The sequence below is a fragment of the Gorilla gorilla genome, chromosome 10 (genome assembly GCF_029281585.2).
Source record: "Gorilla gorilla gorilla isolate KB3781 chromosome 10, NHGRI_mGorGor1-v2.1_pri, whole genome shotgun sequence".
Classification (NCBI taxonomy): domain Eukaryota; kingdom Metazoa; phylum Chordata; class Mammalia; order Primates; family Hominidae; genus Gorilla; species Gorilla gorilla.
In genome coordinates, this window is record NC_073234.2 from 137,190,715 (window position 1) to 137,204,862 (window position 14,148).

The following is a 14,148-nucleotide window of genomic DNA, read 5'->3' on the forward strand; positions in this document are numbered from 1 at the left end:
TGCACGCTCAGAGCTGTGCCGGGACCTCCTGTGATGTCACCTGGTTTATCCTCAACAATCTGTGCGTCAGACCAAGAGATGCCCATTTTTACAAGATTCAGAGACATCAGCGAATGTTTGGCCACACCAGGATGTGAACAGCAGACATTCTGACTCCAAAGCCCACGTTCTTTGTATTTTCCCCCCTTCAGAGAAGTCCCCGTTCCCTCCCTTAAGTGATGTCATTGCCACCTTGTTCTGGAGAGAGAGAGCTGCTTACAGCCTCGTATCATCGTGACCTGACTTAACGCTGCTGAGCACAGTCAGTTCACCCTGACCCTGTTTTCCGGATCAGCCTCGTGCTGAGTCAGAGCCGTGCATTAGGAGGAGGGGCTCCTTTCAGGCCTGTAGCAGGTGGGAGGGAGCTGGCTAGCCCTGTTATATTTTAACCCATTCCTCCGAGCTTCTCCTTTTTGACTGTGTTGGGATAGACCCCATGAGTTAAGTGATGATCATTTTCTGCAGAATGAGCAGCAGCCTAGCATTCGTGACCCTCTTACAGTGTCATGCGCGTCTGCCTTCCTGCCCCTCTGTCCCTAGGCCTCTGTGCCTCTTACCTCAGTTGGGAATCTTTGGATTGCAAATGATAGAAAACCCAACTCAAGGCCGGGCGCGGTGGCTTGTGCCTGTCATCCCAGCACTTCGGGAGGCCGAGGTGGGAGGATCACTTGAGCCCAGGAATTCAAGACCAGCCTGGACAACATTGTGAGACCACATCTCTACAAAACTTTAACAAAATTGGTGTGCTGGTGTGTACCTGTAATCCCAGCTACTTTGGCGACTGAGGTGGGAGGACTACTTGAGCCTAGAGGTTCAAGACTGCAGTGAGGCTGGGCACAGTGGCTCACGCCTGTAATCCCAGCACTTTGGGAGACCGAGGCAGGTGGATCACTTAAGGTTAGGAGTTCAAGACCAGCCTGGCCAACATGGTGAAACCCCTAAACCTACTAAAAATACAAAAATTAGCTGGCCTGGTGGCACGTGCCTGTAATCCCAGCTACTTGGGAGGCTGAGGCAGCAGAATCGCTTGAACCCGGGAGGTGGAGGTTATAGCGAGTCCTGATCGTGCCACTGCAGTCCAGTCTGGGTGACAGAGTGAGACTCTGTCTCAAAAAAAAAAAAAAAAAAAAAACTGCAGTGAGCTATGATCATACCATTGCACTCTAGCCTGGGCAACAGAGTGAGACCCTGTCTCTAAAAATAATAACAATGATAATAATAATAATAATAATGAAAAATAAAGAAAATTCTTTAAAAATTGACCTAGAGGTTGTACCTTTGCCTCTACCTCATTGGCTATGCTTAGTCACCTGCTCACATCTGGCTGCAAGGCAGGCTTAGAAATACGGTCTCTAGGGTAGCATGGAGGGGAAATCGACTTCTCACACTGTCCTGTCACAGGTTAATGTCCTTTGGTTAGTCATCATTCTCACTCGATGTGGGGGCCCATTTGCCCGCTGAGCTTAGGCCCCCTATCTTCTAACATCAGTGCTTGGGATGTGCTCATTAAGTGTGTTGAGTTTGAATGTTGTTGATTCGCACCCACCTGCTAAGGATCATGCCCCTCACAGGTGTTTCCTTCCAGGCTCTACTTGAACCTGGTCCTCGGCAATGTGAACGTGACCCTCCTCAGCAACCAGGCCAAGTAAGTGTCCCCCACCCACAACCCAGACCCACACCTCACACCCCCCCCACACCCACACCCACACCCCAAACTCCACACTGGGAACCCACACCCGAACCCCACACCGACACCCCAAATCCACACCCACACCAACACCCCACACCCCAAACCCACACCCAGACCCCACACCCACACTCCACACCAACACCCCACCCACACCAACACCAACACCACACCCACACCCCACACCCCATACTGCGAACCCACACCCCACACCCCACACCCACACCCACACCAACACCCCAAATCTCACACTGCGAACCCACAACCCGAACCCCACACTCACACCCACACCCCAAACCCCACACTGTGAACCCACCTGAATCCCACACCCCACACCCACACCCCAAATCCACACCCACACCAACACCCCACACCCCAAACCCACACCCACACCCCACACTCCATACCCTCACCGCCCACTCAGAACCCACACCCACACTCCACACCAACACACCACACCCACCATACCCCACACCCACACCTCACACCAACACCTCACCCACACCCCACACCCACCCCACACCCCACACCCAATTCCACACCCCACACCCAATCCCACACCCCATACCCAACATCCCATACCCACACCACATGCCACACCCCACACTACACCCCACACCATACCCCACACCCACACCACACTTACGCCCCACACATACACCCACACCCACGCCCCACACATACACCCACACCCCACACCCACACCCCAAATCCACACCCACACCAACACCCCACACCTCAAGCCCACACCCACACCCCACACCCAGACCCCACACCCACACTCCACACCCACACCAACACCCATACCCCAAACCCACACCCCAAATCCACACCCACACCCACACCTCACACCCACACCCCACACCCAGACCCCACACCCACACTCCACACCCACACCCCACACCCATACCCCACACCCACACCACACCCCACACCCACACTCCACACCCACACCCCACACCCCACACCCATACCCCACACCCAAACCCACACCCACACCACACCCCACACCCACACCCCACACCCATACCACACTCCACAGCCCACACTACACCCCACACCCACATCCACACCCCACACCCCACACCCACACTCACACTCACACCCCATACCCCATATTCATACCCCATACCCAACATCCCACACCCAACACCCACACCCTACACTGACACCCACACCCCACACCCACACCACACTCCACACTCACACCCCACACCTATACCACACACCCACACCCCACCCCACACCTTACACCCACACCTCACCCCACACCCCATACCCAACACCCCACACCAACACCACACACCACACTCCACACCCCATACCCACACCCCACACCCACACCACACCCCACACCCCACACTAACACCCCACATCCACACCACACTCCACACCTCACACCCACACCACACCCCACATCCCACACCCACACCTCACCCCACACCCCACACTAACACCCCACATCCACACCACACTCCACACCTCACACCCACACCCACACCACACCCCACATCCCATACACACCCCATACCCACACTCACACCCCACACCCCACACCCCACATCCTACACCCACACCCCACACCCCATATTCACACCCCACACCCAACACCCACACCCCACACTGACACCCACTCTCTACACCCATATCACACTCCACACTCACACCCCACACCTACACCCCACACCCACACCCCAAACCCAAACCCACACCCCACACCTTACACCCATACCTATACCCCAAACCCACACCCCACACCTAACACCCCATACCCCACACCCACACCTATACTCACACCCCACACCCAACACCCCACACCCCCATTCACACCCCACACCTCATACCCAACACCCCACACCGACACCTATACTCACACCCCACACCACCACCCCATACCCACACCCACACCACACACCCCACACCCACACCCCACCCCATACCCACACCATACCCCACACCCACACCATACCCCACACCCACACCATACCCCACACCCCATATTCACATCCCACCCCACTCTCACCCCACACCCTATCCTACACCCCAACCCACACCCCGTCTCACGCTTTTCACCTGGCTCAGAGGCCTCTGGCATTCTGTTCCTTCAGCTCAGGGAAGTTGCATCTAAGCTAGAATTTTTGCATAAATAAAAACCTGGTCACAGGTGAGGCGCTGGCTTTTGGAGTTTCTGACACTCTCCTCCTCTGTAGGTAGAGCACCTGGGAGAGGGTTGGTTCCTTGGTTCCTTCCCTTCCTTCCCTCCCTCCCCTCCCTCCCTTCCTCCAAGTCAGTATGTTGGGTGGACAGGACTTCCCATTTCGCACAAGAAATGGCCCTGCTCTGTTTCACGCCCTATCACACACATAGGGAGATGGGCAGTCCTGTCTACCCTGAGTCTACCCCATTTCCAGACAGCCGCAAACCCTGGCCTTTCAGCAGCAGCAGTTGGTTGAGGGAAGAGGCCCTGTCTCTGCCCCCTGCCTGTCCCCAGCATGGGCCCAGAGCCCCAGACCAGAGTCCAGGGACATGGGCCTTCTGCATACTTGGCCCTCTTCCCCTCATTGGTCACCACCAACCTGTCAAGGCCAGGTCTTTCCTTTAGTGGAATGGGAAGGTCCTTATGGGCCATGGCAGTGGCTGAAGGACAAGGGTCTGATGGGGCTGAGGGCCATGCCCAGGTGCTGGAATAGTCATGGTAAGGGGCACTCCCCTGGGCGTGTCTATCGTGGCAGGTTTGCCTACAAGGACGAATATGAGAAGTTTAAGCTCTACCTGACCATCATCCTGCTCCTGGGTGCCGTGGCATGTCGATTCGTCCTTCACTACAGGTAGTGGGTGTGGCCATGTGTGCCTGGGCCTGGGCATGCAGACGTCAGGTGGGGGCCGGGAGAGAGGGATCCAGGGGACCCAGGGCCTCTCCTGCTTTTGTGTTGTTTGGCATGATGAGGTGTAGGGGAGAGAGGGGCCATTTCTCATGGGAAATGCCAGTCCTGTCTGCCCCACCTCCATCCAACAAGTATCTGTTAAACGGCTGCTGGAAAGGCCTTGTACTGTACTAGTTAAGAAGGAGTTCATTACCTGGCGCGGTGGCTCATGCCTGTAATCCCAGTACTTTGGGAGGCCGAGGCAGGCAGATCATTTGAGGTCAGGAGTTTAAGACCAGCCTGGCCAACATGGTGAAACCTTGTCTCTACTAAAAATGCAAAAATTAGCCAGGCATGGTGGAGTATGTCTTTAGTCCCAGCTACTCGGAAGGGTGAGACAGGAGAATCGCTTGAACCCAGGAGGCAGAGGTTGCAGTGAGTTGAGATCGCTGCACTCCAGCCTGGGTGACAGAGTCTCACTCTGTCACCCCAAAAAAAAGGAGTTCACTGTGGTCTATCTGTACAGTGGCATATCATTCAGCTATGAAGAGAAATGAAAAGTTGGGCGTGGTGGCTCACACCTGTAATCCCAGTACAGTACTTTGGGAGGCAGGAGGACTACTCGAGGTCAGGAGTTTGAGCCTATCCTGGGTAACACAGCAAGACCCCCATCTCTACAAAGATAAAAAATAAAATTATTTAGCTGGGTGCAGTGGCTCACACCTGTAATCTCAGCACTTTGGGAGGCTGAGATGGGAGGATTGTTTGAGTCCAGGAGTTTGAGGCTGCAGTGAGCCATGATCACACCACTGCACTTTAGCCTTGGGGTCAGAGGGAGACCTGGTCTGAACAAAAGAGAGAGAGAAATGAAGTACTGTCACCAGTACTGAGCCAGGCTGCAGCATGGATGAACCTTGAAAATGTGATGCTGAGTTAAAGAACCAGTCACAAAAAGATACACAGTAGGATTCCATTGCTGAGAACTGCCCAGAACAGGCAAATCTATAGAGACGGGGAGTAGGTGAGTGGTGGCCAGGGGCTGCGGGAGGCAGGAAGGAGGGCATGACTGCTACTGGGTACAAGGTTTCTTTTTAGAGTAATAAGAATGTTCTCCCAGCCTGGGCAACATGGTCAAACCCTGTCTCTACTGAAAATACAAAAATTAGCCAGGCGTGGTGGTGGGTGCCTGTAATCCCAGCTACCCAAGAGGTTGAGGCAGGAGAATCACTTGAACCTGGGAGGCAGAGGTTGCAATGAGCCAAGATTGTGCCACTGCACTCCAGCCTGGACAACAGAGCGAGACCTTGTCTCAAAAAAAAAAAAAAAAAAAGAATGTTTTGGAGTTAGGTAATGGTTGTACAACTCTGAATATACTAAAAATCACTAAATTATATACTTTAAAAGAACAAATTTTATGGTATGTGAATTATATCCCAATTATATTTAAAAAAAAAAAAAAAAGAGAAGAGAAAAGAAAATGGTTTTGAGACCAACTGGCTGTTACTATGGGCAGGTTCCCTCTGGGAGCCTCAATCTCCCCATCTGTGAAACAAAGGTGACGGCAGTCCCTGCCTCACAGGGCTGTGACGATTCAGGGAGCTGGCACTGTGTGTGGAAGCTCCACCCTGGCTGGCACGTGGAGGCGCTGTTTGGGGGGCTCCCCAGCTCCTGGTACCGTCCGAGTGCAGCACAGCCATGCCGTGAGGCTGTGGGCTGCTGCTGCCCTGCCTGGGCTGCTGTTCCTTCCTCTGGCCCTGGGTTCTCTGTCCCCAGGGGAAGCGGTCAAGTACGGTTTGGGCATTTGGCCTATGTGCCAAGCGTTTATTGCCTGGCAGGCGCTTGGCTGGGCATCCGGCTGCTGGTCTGGCCACTTGAATGCCCAAACAAACGCTCTTTTAGGCCCTGGGCCCGTGCTCGCCTGCTGCCCAGAGCCTGGCCTGTTTCCACGAGGGCAAAGGGTGCACACATCTGTACTACTCCTCATGTGCCCCCCTCAAAGAGGGTAAAAGTTGTCAATGTGCAGCCACAGTCCCTTGCACAGGGACCTCCAGGGCCCTCCGAAGGCAAACCCTTGCTGTCCTGAGGCCCAAGGTTCCCCGAGGGCCTGAGCGTCTCTTTTTCTCCCACCTGCTTCTGTGTTCATCTCCTAGGGCCAGTGTAACTAAGTACCATAGACTGGGGGCTTAAAACGACAGACACATTTTCCCACAGTTCTGGAAGCCGGCGGTCTGAAAGCAGGGCGTGGCAGGGCCATGCCGCTCCACAGGCTTCGGGGAGGGAGGACCCTTCCTCGCCTCTCCAGCTTCTGGGAATTGCCAGCAAGCCCCGGTATTGCCTGGCTTAAAGCTGTGTTTCACTCGTCTCTGTCTCTGTCACCACGCCACACGGCCTCCTTCCCTAGTATAAGGACACTAGACACTGGATTTAGAGCCCACCCTAACACAGTATGACCTCATTTTAACTAATTCCATCTACAAAGACCCTGTTTCCAAATAAGGTCACATTCTGAGGTCCCAGTGGACATGAATTTTGGAAGGATGCTATTCAACCCAGTACACCTTCTATAGGCTAAAAACGGGGCAGAGGAGGGGGATTGGACGGGCCGTTCATCTCTGTGCCAGTGCCCCCGGGAAGCCTGCCCTGCTGTTTAACCTTAGGCAAATGACGAACCTCTCCCAGCCTCAGTTTCTTGACAGATACAGTGAGCGTGACAGGAGCTACTTGGCAGGGCAGCTTGGAGGGCAGGAGAAGCTGTGTCTGGAGACTGGTTAGACTGGTGCCTGTTTAAATATTAGCACCAGTTAGCATCACCGTTGTTTTGGGCTAAGACTGGGCATACGGGAAAAAGGCTCACAGCTTCATAGCTAGTGTGTCCACAGAGCAGGATTCTCTTTTCTTCCTCTTGCCCCTTTTGGGATGGTTTCCTGGCTAGGCTCCCCACCCGGAGGCCCTTCTTGGTACCACTAAGCCTGCAGCTGGGCGTGGCCAGCATCCTCTAGGGTTCTGGGTCCAGCTCTGCCACTCACGGGCTGTGTGACCTGAAGTGGATCCCTGGGCCTCTCTGTCTGTCTCCTCACCTTTTCCACAGGCTCCAGGACATCTACTCCACCAGTACTCCTTGGGCGTTTGGAGGCTTTGTTGAGGCAGCAGGAGAGTTGGAAGCCTCCTTCTGCTGCCTTCAGGCCAAGAGGCTGTGCCTGGTTAGGACTGTCCTCTATCAGGTTTGAACCAGGCTAGGAAAGAGGTAGTCAGAGTTAATTTTGGCTTGAGTGGGCTTGGGTTTGGACCTCACTCCAGTGCTTGCCGTCTGTGTGATCTGTAAAATGGGAAGTGGTACTTAGTGTGGGTTGGCCCAGAAGAGACCCCCAAGACAAGCATTTTAGTGCCAGTAGTTTATTCAGGAGGTGATCCCAGGAGACACTGGTAGGGGAATGGGAAGTGAGGCAAGAAAGCATTATCCTGTGGGTAGTTGGAGCTCAATACTGCTAGGGAATGAGGGGACAGCGTAGAACATGCCTCAGAGTTATCCCACCTGAGGGTGAGGGAGCTGGGGTATTTATCCACCATTTGCTATCAGTTGGGGCAGTTGAGGACTGTCCCCAGAGGGTGTTAATTGCTCCACCCTTCTGATCTACACCTTGCACCAGCAGAGTAGATGCTGGCGGCTTGATAAAGCCCCCCAGGAACACCCAGAGTGGCGGGTTCTGGTAGTTGGAAGTCATGCCGACAGGGATGCGGTAAGTGCACCTGCTTTAGGAACCAGTTCTGTAGTGTCCAAGGATCCAGAGCGATCATCTATGCAAAATGCCTGCAAGGTTATAAGTTCCCAATAATTAGTCTCTGCCTAGTGCTGAATAATGATCCCCAAAGATGTTCATGTCCTGGTCTCCAGAGCCCGTGAATAAGTTACCTTACAGAAGGGACTCTGCAGATGTGATTAAGACTCTTGAGATGGGCCGGGTGTGGTGGTTCGTGCCTGTAATCCCAGCACTTTGGAAGGCTGAGGTTGGAGGATCGCTTGAGCCCAGGAGTTCAAAACCAGCCTGGGCAACATGGCGAAACCGCCTCTCTACAAAAAATACAAAAATTAGTCGGGCCTGATGGCATGCATCTGTAATCCCAGCTACTCGGGAGGCCAAGGCAGGAGAATTACTTGAACAAAAGAGCAAAACTCTGTCTCTAGATGGAGTCTTGCTATGACCAGTCCTAGCTGGTCTCAAACTCCTAAAGTCTTTGTCCTTGACCCCAACAGGGAAGGTCCTGTGTACCTCCCAGTGTCACACAGACTTATCCAGTATGGGAACAGAAATGGCCGCTGGGTGCAGTCTATCTTCATAAAAGGGAGGGAACCCCCCCCAATCTCCTCCATTTCTCTCCCTAAACTGGGAGATGATTTCACCAACTGTAAGGGCCCTGGGGGCAAAATGAAAGGAGGATGCAACTGCTTTGAAGCTTTGTGGCCCTACTTTGTGGTCACAGACAACAGTCACTCTCTGCCCACACCTTGCTGAACCTTTGCTCACAGAGTTCGTCTCAAGAGAGTCAGGAACAGACCCTGGAATCTCAGGGCCTCAGTTCAAATCTGGCTCTGCCTCTTCCCGGCTGTGGGACTGTGGGCAAGTCAGTTGTTCTCCTGAGCTGACACTCCCCACCTGGAGAGCAGGGAGAAGACATGCACTTCCCACGCAGGGCTGCTGAGGACACTAGCTGAGGATGGTGCCTGAGAGTAGCAGGGCAGTGTACGGTGTCCGTCATGACTTCGGAAGCACCAGAGAGCGTCCACAGTCTCAGAAGCACAGCTCTGAGGACATCAGAGGCCAACATGACTTGAACAGGAAATGAGTGTGGCAAGGGAGGGAGCTCGGCCTCCCCGGGCGGTGGGGGGGGTCGCTTATTTATTATTTATATTTTTGAGACAGAGTCTCACTCTGTCACCCAGGCTGGAGTGCAGTGGTGTGATCTCAGCTCACTGTGCAACCTCTGTCTCCTGGGTTCAGGCAATTCACCTGCCTCAGCATCCCGAGTAGCTGAGATCACAGGAGCATACCACCACACCTGGATAATTTTTTGTATTTTGTTTTGTTTTGTTTTTTTGAGACAGAGTCTCGCTCTGTCTCCGAGGCTGGAGTGCAGTGGCGCGATCTCGGCTCACTGCAAGCTCCGCCTCCCGGGTTCACACCATTCTCCTGCCTCAGCCTCCCAAGTAGCTGGGACTACAGGTGCCTACCGCTGCACCCGGCTAATTATTATTATTATTTTTTTTTTTTTTTGAGACAGAGTCTTGCTTTGTCGCCCAGGCTGGAGTGCAGTGGCATGATCTTGGCTCACTGCAAGCTCCGCCTCCCCGGTTCATGCCATTCTCCTGCCTCAGCCTCCCGAGTAGCTGGGACTACAGGTGCCCGCCACCACGCCCGGCTACTTTTTTGTATTTTTAGTAGAGACGGGGTTTCACCATGTTAGCCAGGATGGTCTCGATCTCCTGACCTTGTGATCCACCCGCCTCGGCCTCCCAAAGTGTTGGGATTACAGGCGTGAGCCACCACGCCCAGCCGATTTTTTTGTATTTTTAATAGAGATGGGGTTTCACCGTGTTGGCCAGGCTGGTCTTGAACTCCTGACCTCAAGTGATCCACCCACGTTAGCCTCCCAGAGTGCTGGAATTATAGGCGCAAGCCACTGTGCCCAGCCGAGAAAAGTTTTTAAAATTAGCCTGATGTGGTATTGTACACCTGTATTCCCACCTACTTAGGAGGCTGAGGTGAGAGGATCGCTTGAGCCCAGGAGATTAAGGCTACAGTGGGCCATGATCACGTCACTGCACTCCAGCCTGACTCTAAAAACAGAAAAAAATTGCCAAAGACAAAGCCTTTGTCAGTGCCTCCTCAGACAGACTGGCAGTGGTGGGGAAGCCCTCAGAGGGGCGTCTGTCACTGACTCTCTCGCAGAGTTCTTTTCCCTGGGGATGCTCACATGGTGGGTCAGCCTCTCCACTTCACAGATTGCAGGGCTGAGGCCAGTGGGGCTCTGATAATCCCCACACAGCGGTCTGCTGGCCCTCCATGCTGACCAGGTACAGCATGCTCCACAGCCCGGGTCTGTCGCCTTCAAAGCTGGATCGGCCCAGCCCCGCGCTGTGGTCACCATGGAGGAGGACGGCCCAGCCCCGCGCTGTGGTCACCATGGAGGAGGAAAAGGAGTTCTTCAGTTAGTGTTACAGACAATATGGCCCACTGGGATTTTTTTATATATGTAACAAAGTTTACAGATGGTTTAAGGGGACACAGGGAGTTTATAGCTTAACACTGCAGACAACCTAAAATAGAACACAGAGTGTCTACTGTTTTTTTTTTTTTTTCTGAGGTGGAGTCTCGCTCACTCCCCTCGGCCTCCCAAAGTGCTGGGATTACAGGCGTGAGCCACCGCACCCAGCCAAGTCTCCTGTTCTTAAAGTTCTCCCGTTAGCGTTAGTGGTGGTGGTATTCAAGTTCCCTGCGGCAAATCCGAAGGGGTCTGCAGCGACCTCCATTCTTGCCTCTTCAGAAGAAAGAATTTGACTGAGGGGCGTAAGGCAGAAGAAGAAACAAGTTTTAGAGCAGGAGTGAAAGTATATTAAAAAGCTTGGCCGGATGCAGTGGCTCACGCCTGTAGTCCCAACACTTTGAGAGGCCGAGGCAGGTGGATCACCTGAGGTCAGGAGTTTGAGACCAGCCTGGCCAATGTGGTGAAACCTTGTCTCTGTTGAAAATACAAAGATGAGCTGGGTGTGGTGGCAGGCGCCTGTAATCCCATCTACTCTGGAGGCTGAGGCAAGAAAATCGCTTGAACCCAGGAGGTGGAGGTTGCAGTGAGCCAAGATCGCACCATTGCACTCCAGCCTGGGTGAAAGAGTGAAACTCCGTGTCAAACAAACAAAACGCTTTAGAGCAGGAATGAAAAGCCACTGGGCGCAGTGGCTCATGCTTGTAATGCCAGCACTTTTGGGAGGCTGAGTTGGGTGAATCACTTGTGGTCAGGAGTTCGATACCAGCCTGGCCAACATGGTGAAACCCCATCTCTACTAAAAATACAAAAATCAGGCCGGGTGCAGTAACTCACGCCTGTAATCCCAGCACTTTGGGAAGCCGAGGCAGGTGGATCACGAGGTCAAGAGATCGAGACCATCCTGACCAACGTGGTGAAACCTCTTCTCTACTGAAAGTACAAAAATCAGCTGGGCATCGTGGTGTGCACCCATAGTCCCAGCTACTCAGGAGGCTGAGGCAGGAAAATCACTTGAACCCAGGAGGCGGAGGTTGCAGTAAGCCGAGATCACGCCACCGCACTCCAGCCTGGCCCCAGAGCAAAACTACATCTCAAAAAAAAAAAAAAAAAAAAAAAATTAGCTGGGTGTGGTGGAGCATGCCTGTAGTCCCAGCTACTCAGGAGGCTGAGGCAGGAGAATTGGTTGAACCCGGGAGGCAGAGGTTGCGGTGAGCCAAGATTGCGCCACTGCACTTCAGCCTGAGCGAGACTCTGTCTCAAAAAAAAAAGAAAAAGTAAAGTACACTTAGAAGAGGGCCGAGCGGGCATCTTGGAGGACAAGTGTGCGGTGTGCCCTTTGACCTGGGGTCTTATATGCTGGCAGACTTCCGGGGGTCTGGTGACCCTCCTCTGATTCTTCCCTTGGGGTGGGCTGTCTGCATGCGCAGTGGCCTGCGAGCTGGGAGGGGCGCGTGCACAGTTTGTTTCCTGGAGTTGCACACATGGTCACTTCAGGCATTCTTCCCTTTGCCGGTGGAATGTCCCCGGAAAGTCATGTACGAGTTAAACGCTGTCATTTTGCCTCCTAGTGCACATGCTTGAGCCCACTTGCCCAGCTCCTGAGATCTTACCAGGAGGCTGCTGATCACCAGCTTCATGTTTTTCCTATCTATAGGGAGACTGCCTTTCCCTGGCACTGGGTGTGGCCAATTATTATTTAAGAGAGACAGTTAACAACCACCTGACCATTACCTGATGGTCACCTGACATTCCTGGTTGGAGGGGGCCCTGTTTATATCTGATTAGCTACCTACTCTAACTCTCTAACATCACAGACAGTAGGGCCCATAGGTAATTTTTTGTGTTAAATACATGTAACAAAGTTTACAGATGCTTTAAGGGGACAGAGGGAGTTTATATCTTGACACTGCAGGCAACCTTAAATAGAACATTAAGTCTCCCATTCTTTTGTTTTTTTTGGGACAGAGTCTCGCTCTGTCGCTCAGGCTGGAGTGCAATGGCACGATCTCAGCTCACTGCAACCTCCACCTCCTGGGTTCAAGCAATTCTCCTACCTCAGCCTCCCAAGTAGCTGGGACTACAGGTGTGTGCCACCACGCCCTGGTAATTTTTGTATTTTTAGTAGAGATGGAGTTTCACCATGTTGGCCAAACTGGTCTCGAACTCCTGGCCTCAAGTGATCCATCTGTCTCGGCCTCCCCAAGTGCTGGGATTACAGGCGGGAGCCACCATGCCTGGCCAAGTCTCCCGTTCTTAAAGTCCTTCCGTTAACATCCCACCAGAAATTTCACATCACGTGGGAAGAGTTTAGAAGACAGACAGGTTGCCCTGGGCTGAGTGGTCAGGGAAGGAGGGGGAGACTCAGCTGGAGCTTGAAGCACAGGTGGGACTCAGGGAGAAAGATGAGGAGGTGCAGAGGCATTTGCAGGGCCAGGGAAGACGCTCAAGAGACCAAGCTCCCCCTGCCTCCCTGGTGTCATAAGAGCTTCCAGAGGCAGCGCGTGCTGTGGGCAGCCCTCAGCCTGGTTTGCTGCTCTGTGAGGTGAGGGTGGGATGGCTGTGCCTGGTTCTCATGCCCGCATCCCTTCCGGGGGCTGTTTCCTTGCACAGGGTGACTGACGAAGTCTTCAACTTCCTGCTGGTGTGGTATTACTGCACCCTGACCATTCGGGAGAGCATTCTCATCAGCAACGGCTCAAGGTACCTGGGGGCCTGGCTTTGTGGGGAGCACAAGAGGAGTTAAAGGGAAATGTCACGAGGGGCGTCAGATGGGGGCCGACACCCTCAGGCTGCATTCCTCTCCTCGGGGGTTGCTCTGTGACTGTTCAGATCCAGGAAGGAGGAAAGCTGATGCTGTTGATGCAGCAGCTCTTGTTTATGATCAGCCTCTTGCTTATGAGCAACAGAAGACCTAACTCAGACTGGCTCAACACAATAAGAAACATATTTTCTCATAAAAAGAAGTGACCGGCATGGCACGGTGGCTCACGCCTGTAATCCCAGCACTTTGGGAGGCCGAGGGGGGCAGATCACGAGGTCAGGAGATGGAGACCAGTCTGGCCAACATAGTGAAACCCTGTCTCTACTAAAAATACAAAAAATTAGCCGGGTGTGGTCCCACCTACTCAGAAGGCTGAGGCAGAATAGCGTGAACCCAGGAGGCAGAGGTTGCAGTGAGCTGAGATCGCACCCTTGCACTCCAGCCCAGGGACAATGCAGGACTCTGTCTCAAAAAAAAAAAAAAAGAGGTGACCCATTGTTCTGCCTTCAGTTAAGGCTTGATCCAAGTGCTCTCCG

At 53.4% G+C, this 14,148-nt stretch overlaps 1 protein-coding gene across 2 annotated transcripts in view; it reads left to right on the forward strand.

Moving 5' to 3' along the window:
* Positions 1 to 14,148, forward strand: part of TMEM120B (transmembrane protein 120B) — a 68,831-nt gene that overhangs the window by 34,817 nt on the left and 19,866 nt on the right. For both annotated transcript variants that reach the window (XR_010129438.1, XM_055358229.2), the window contains exons 4-6: positions 1,625 to 1,684; positions 4,459 to 4,554; positions 13,462 to 13,551. Coding sequence is in view for 1 of the 2 variants with exons in the window: in XM_055358229.2 (XP_055214204.1) it covers positions 1,625 to 1,684; positions 4,459 to 4,554; positions 13,462 to 13,551 (246 nt within the window). In the remaining variant the exon portion in view is untranslated. The remainder of the gene's footprint in view (positions 1 to 1,624; positions 1,685 to 4,458; positions 4,555 to 13,461; positions 13,552 to 14,148) is intronic.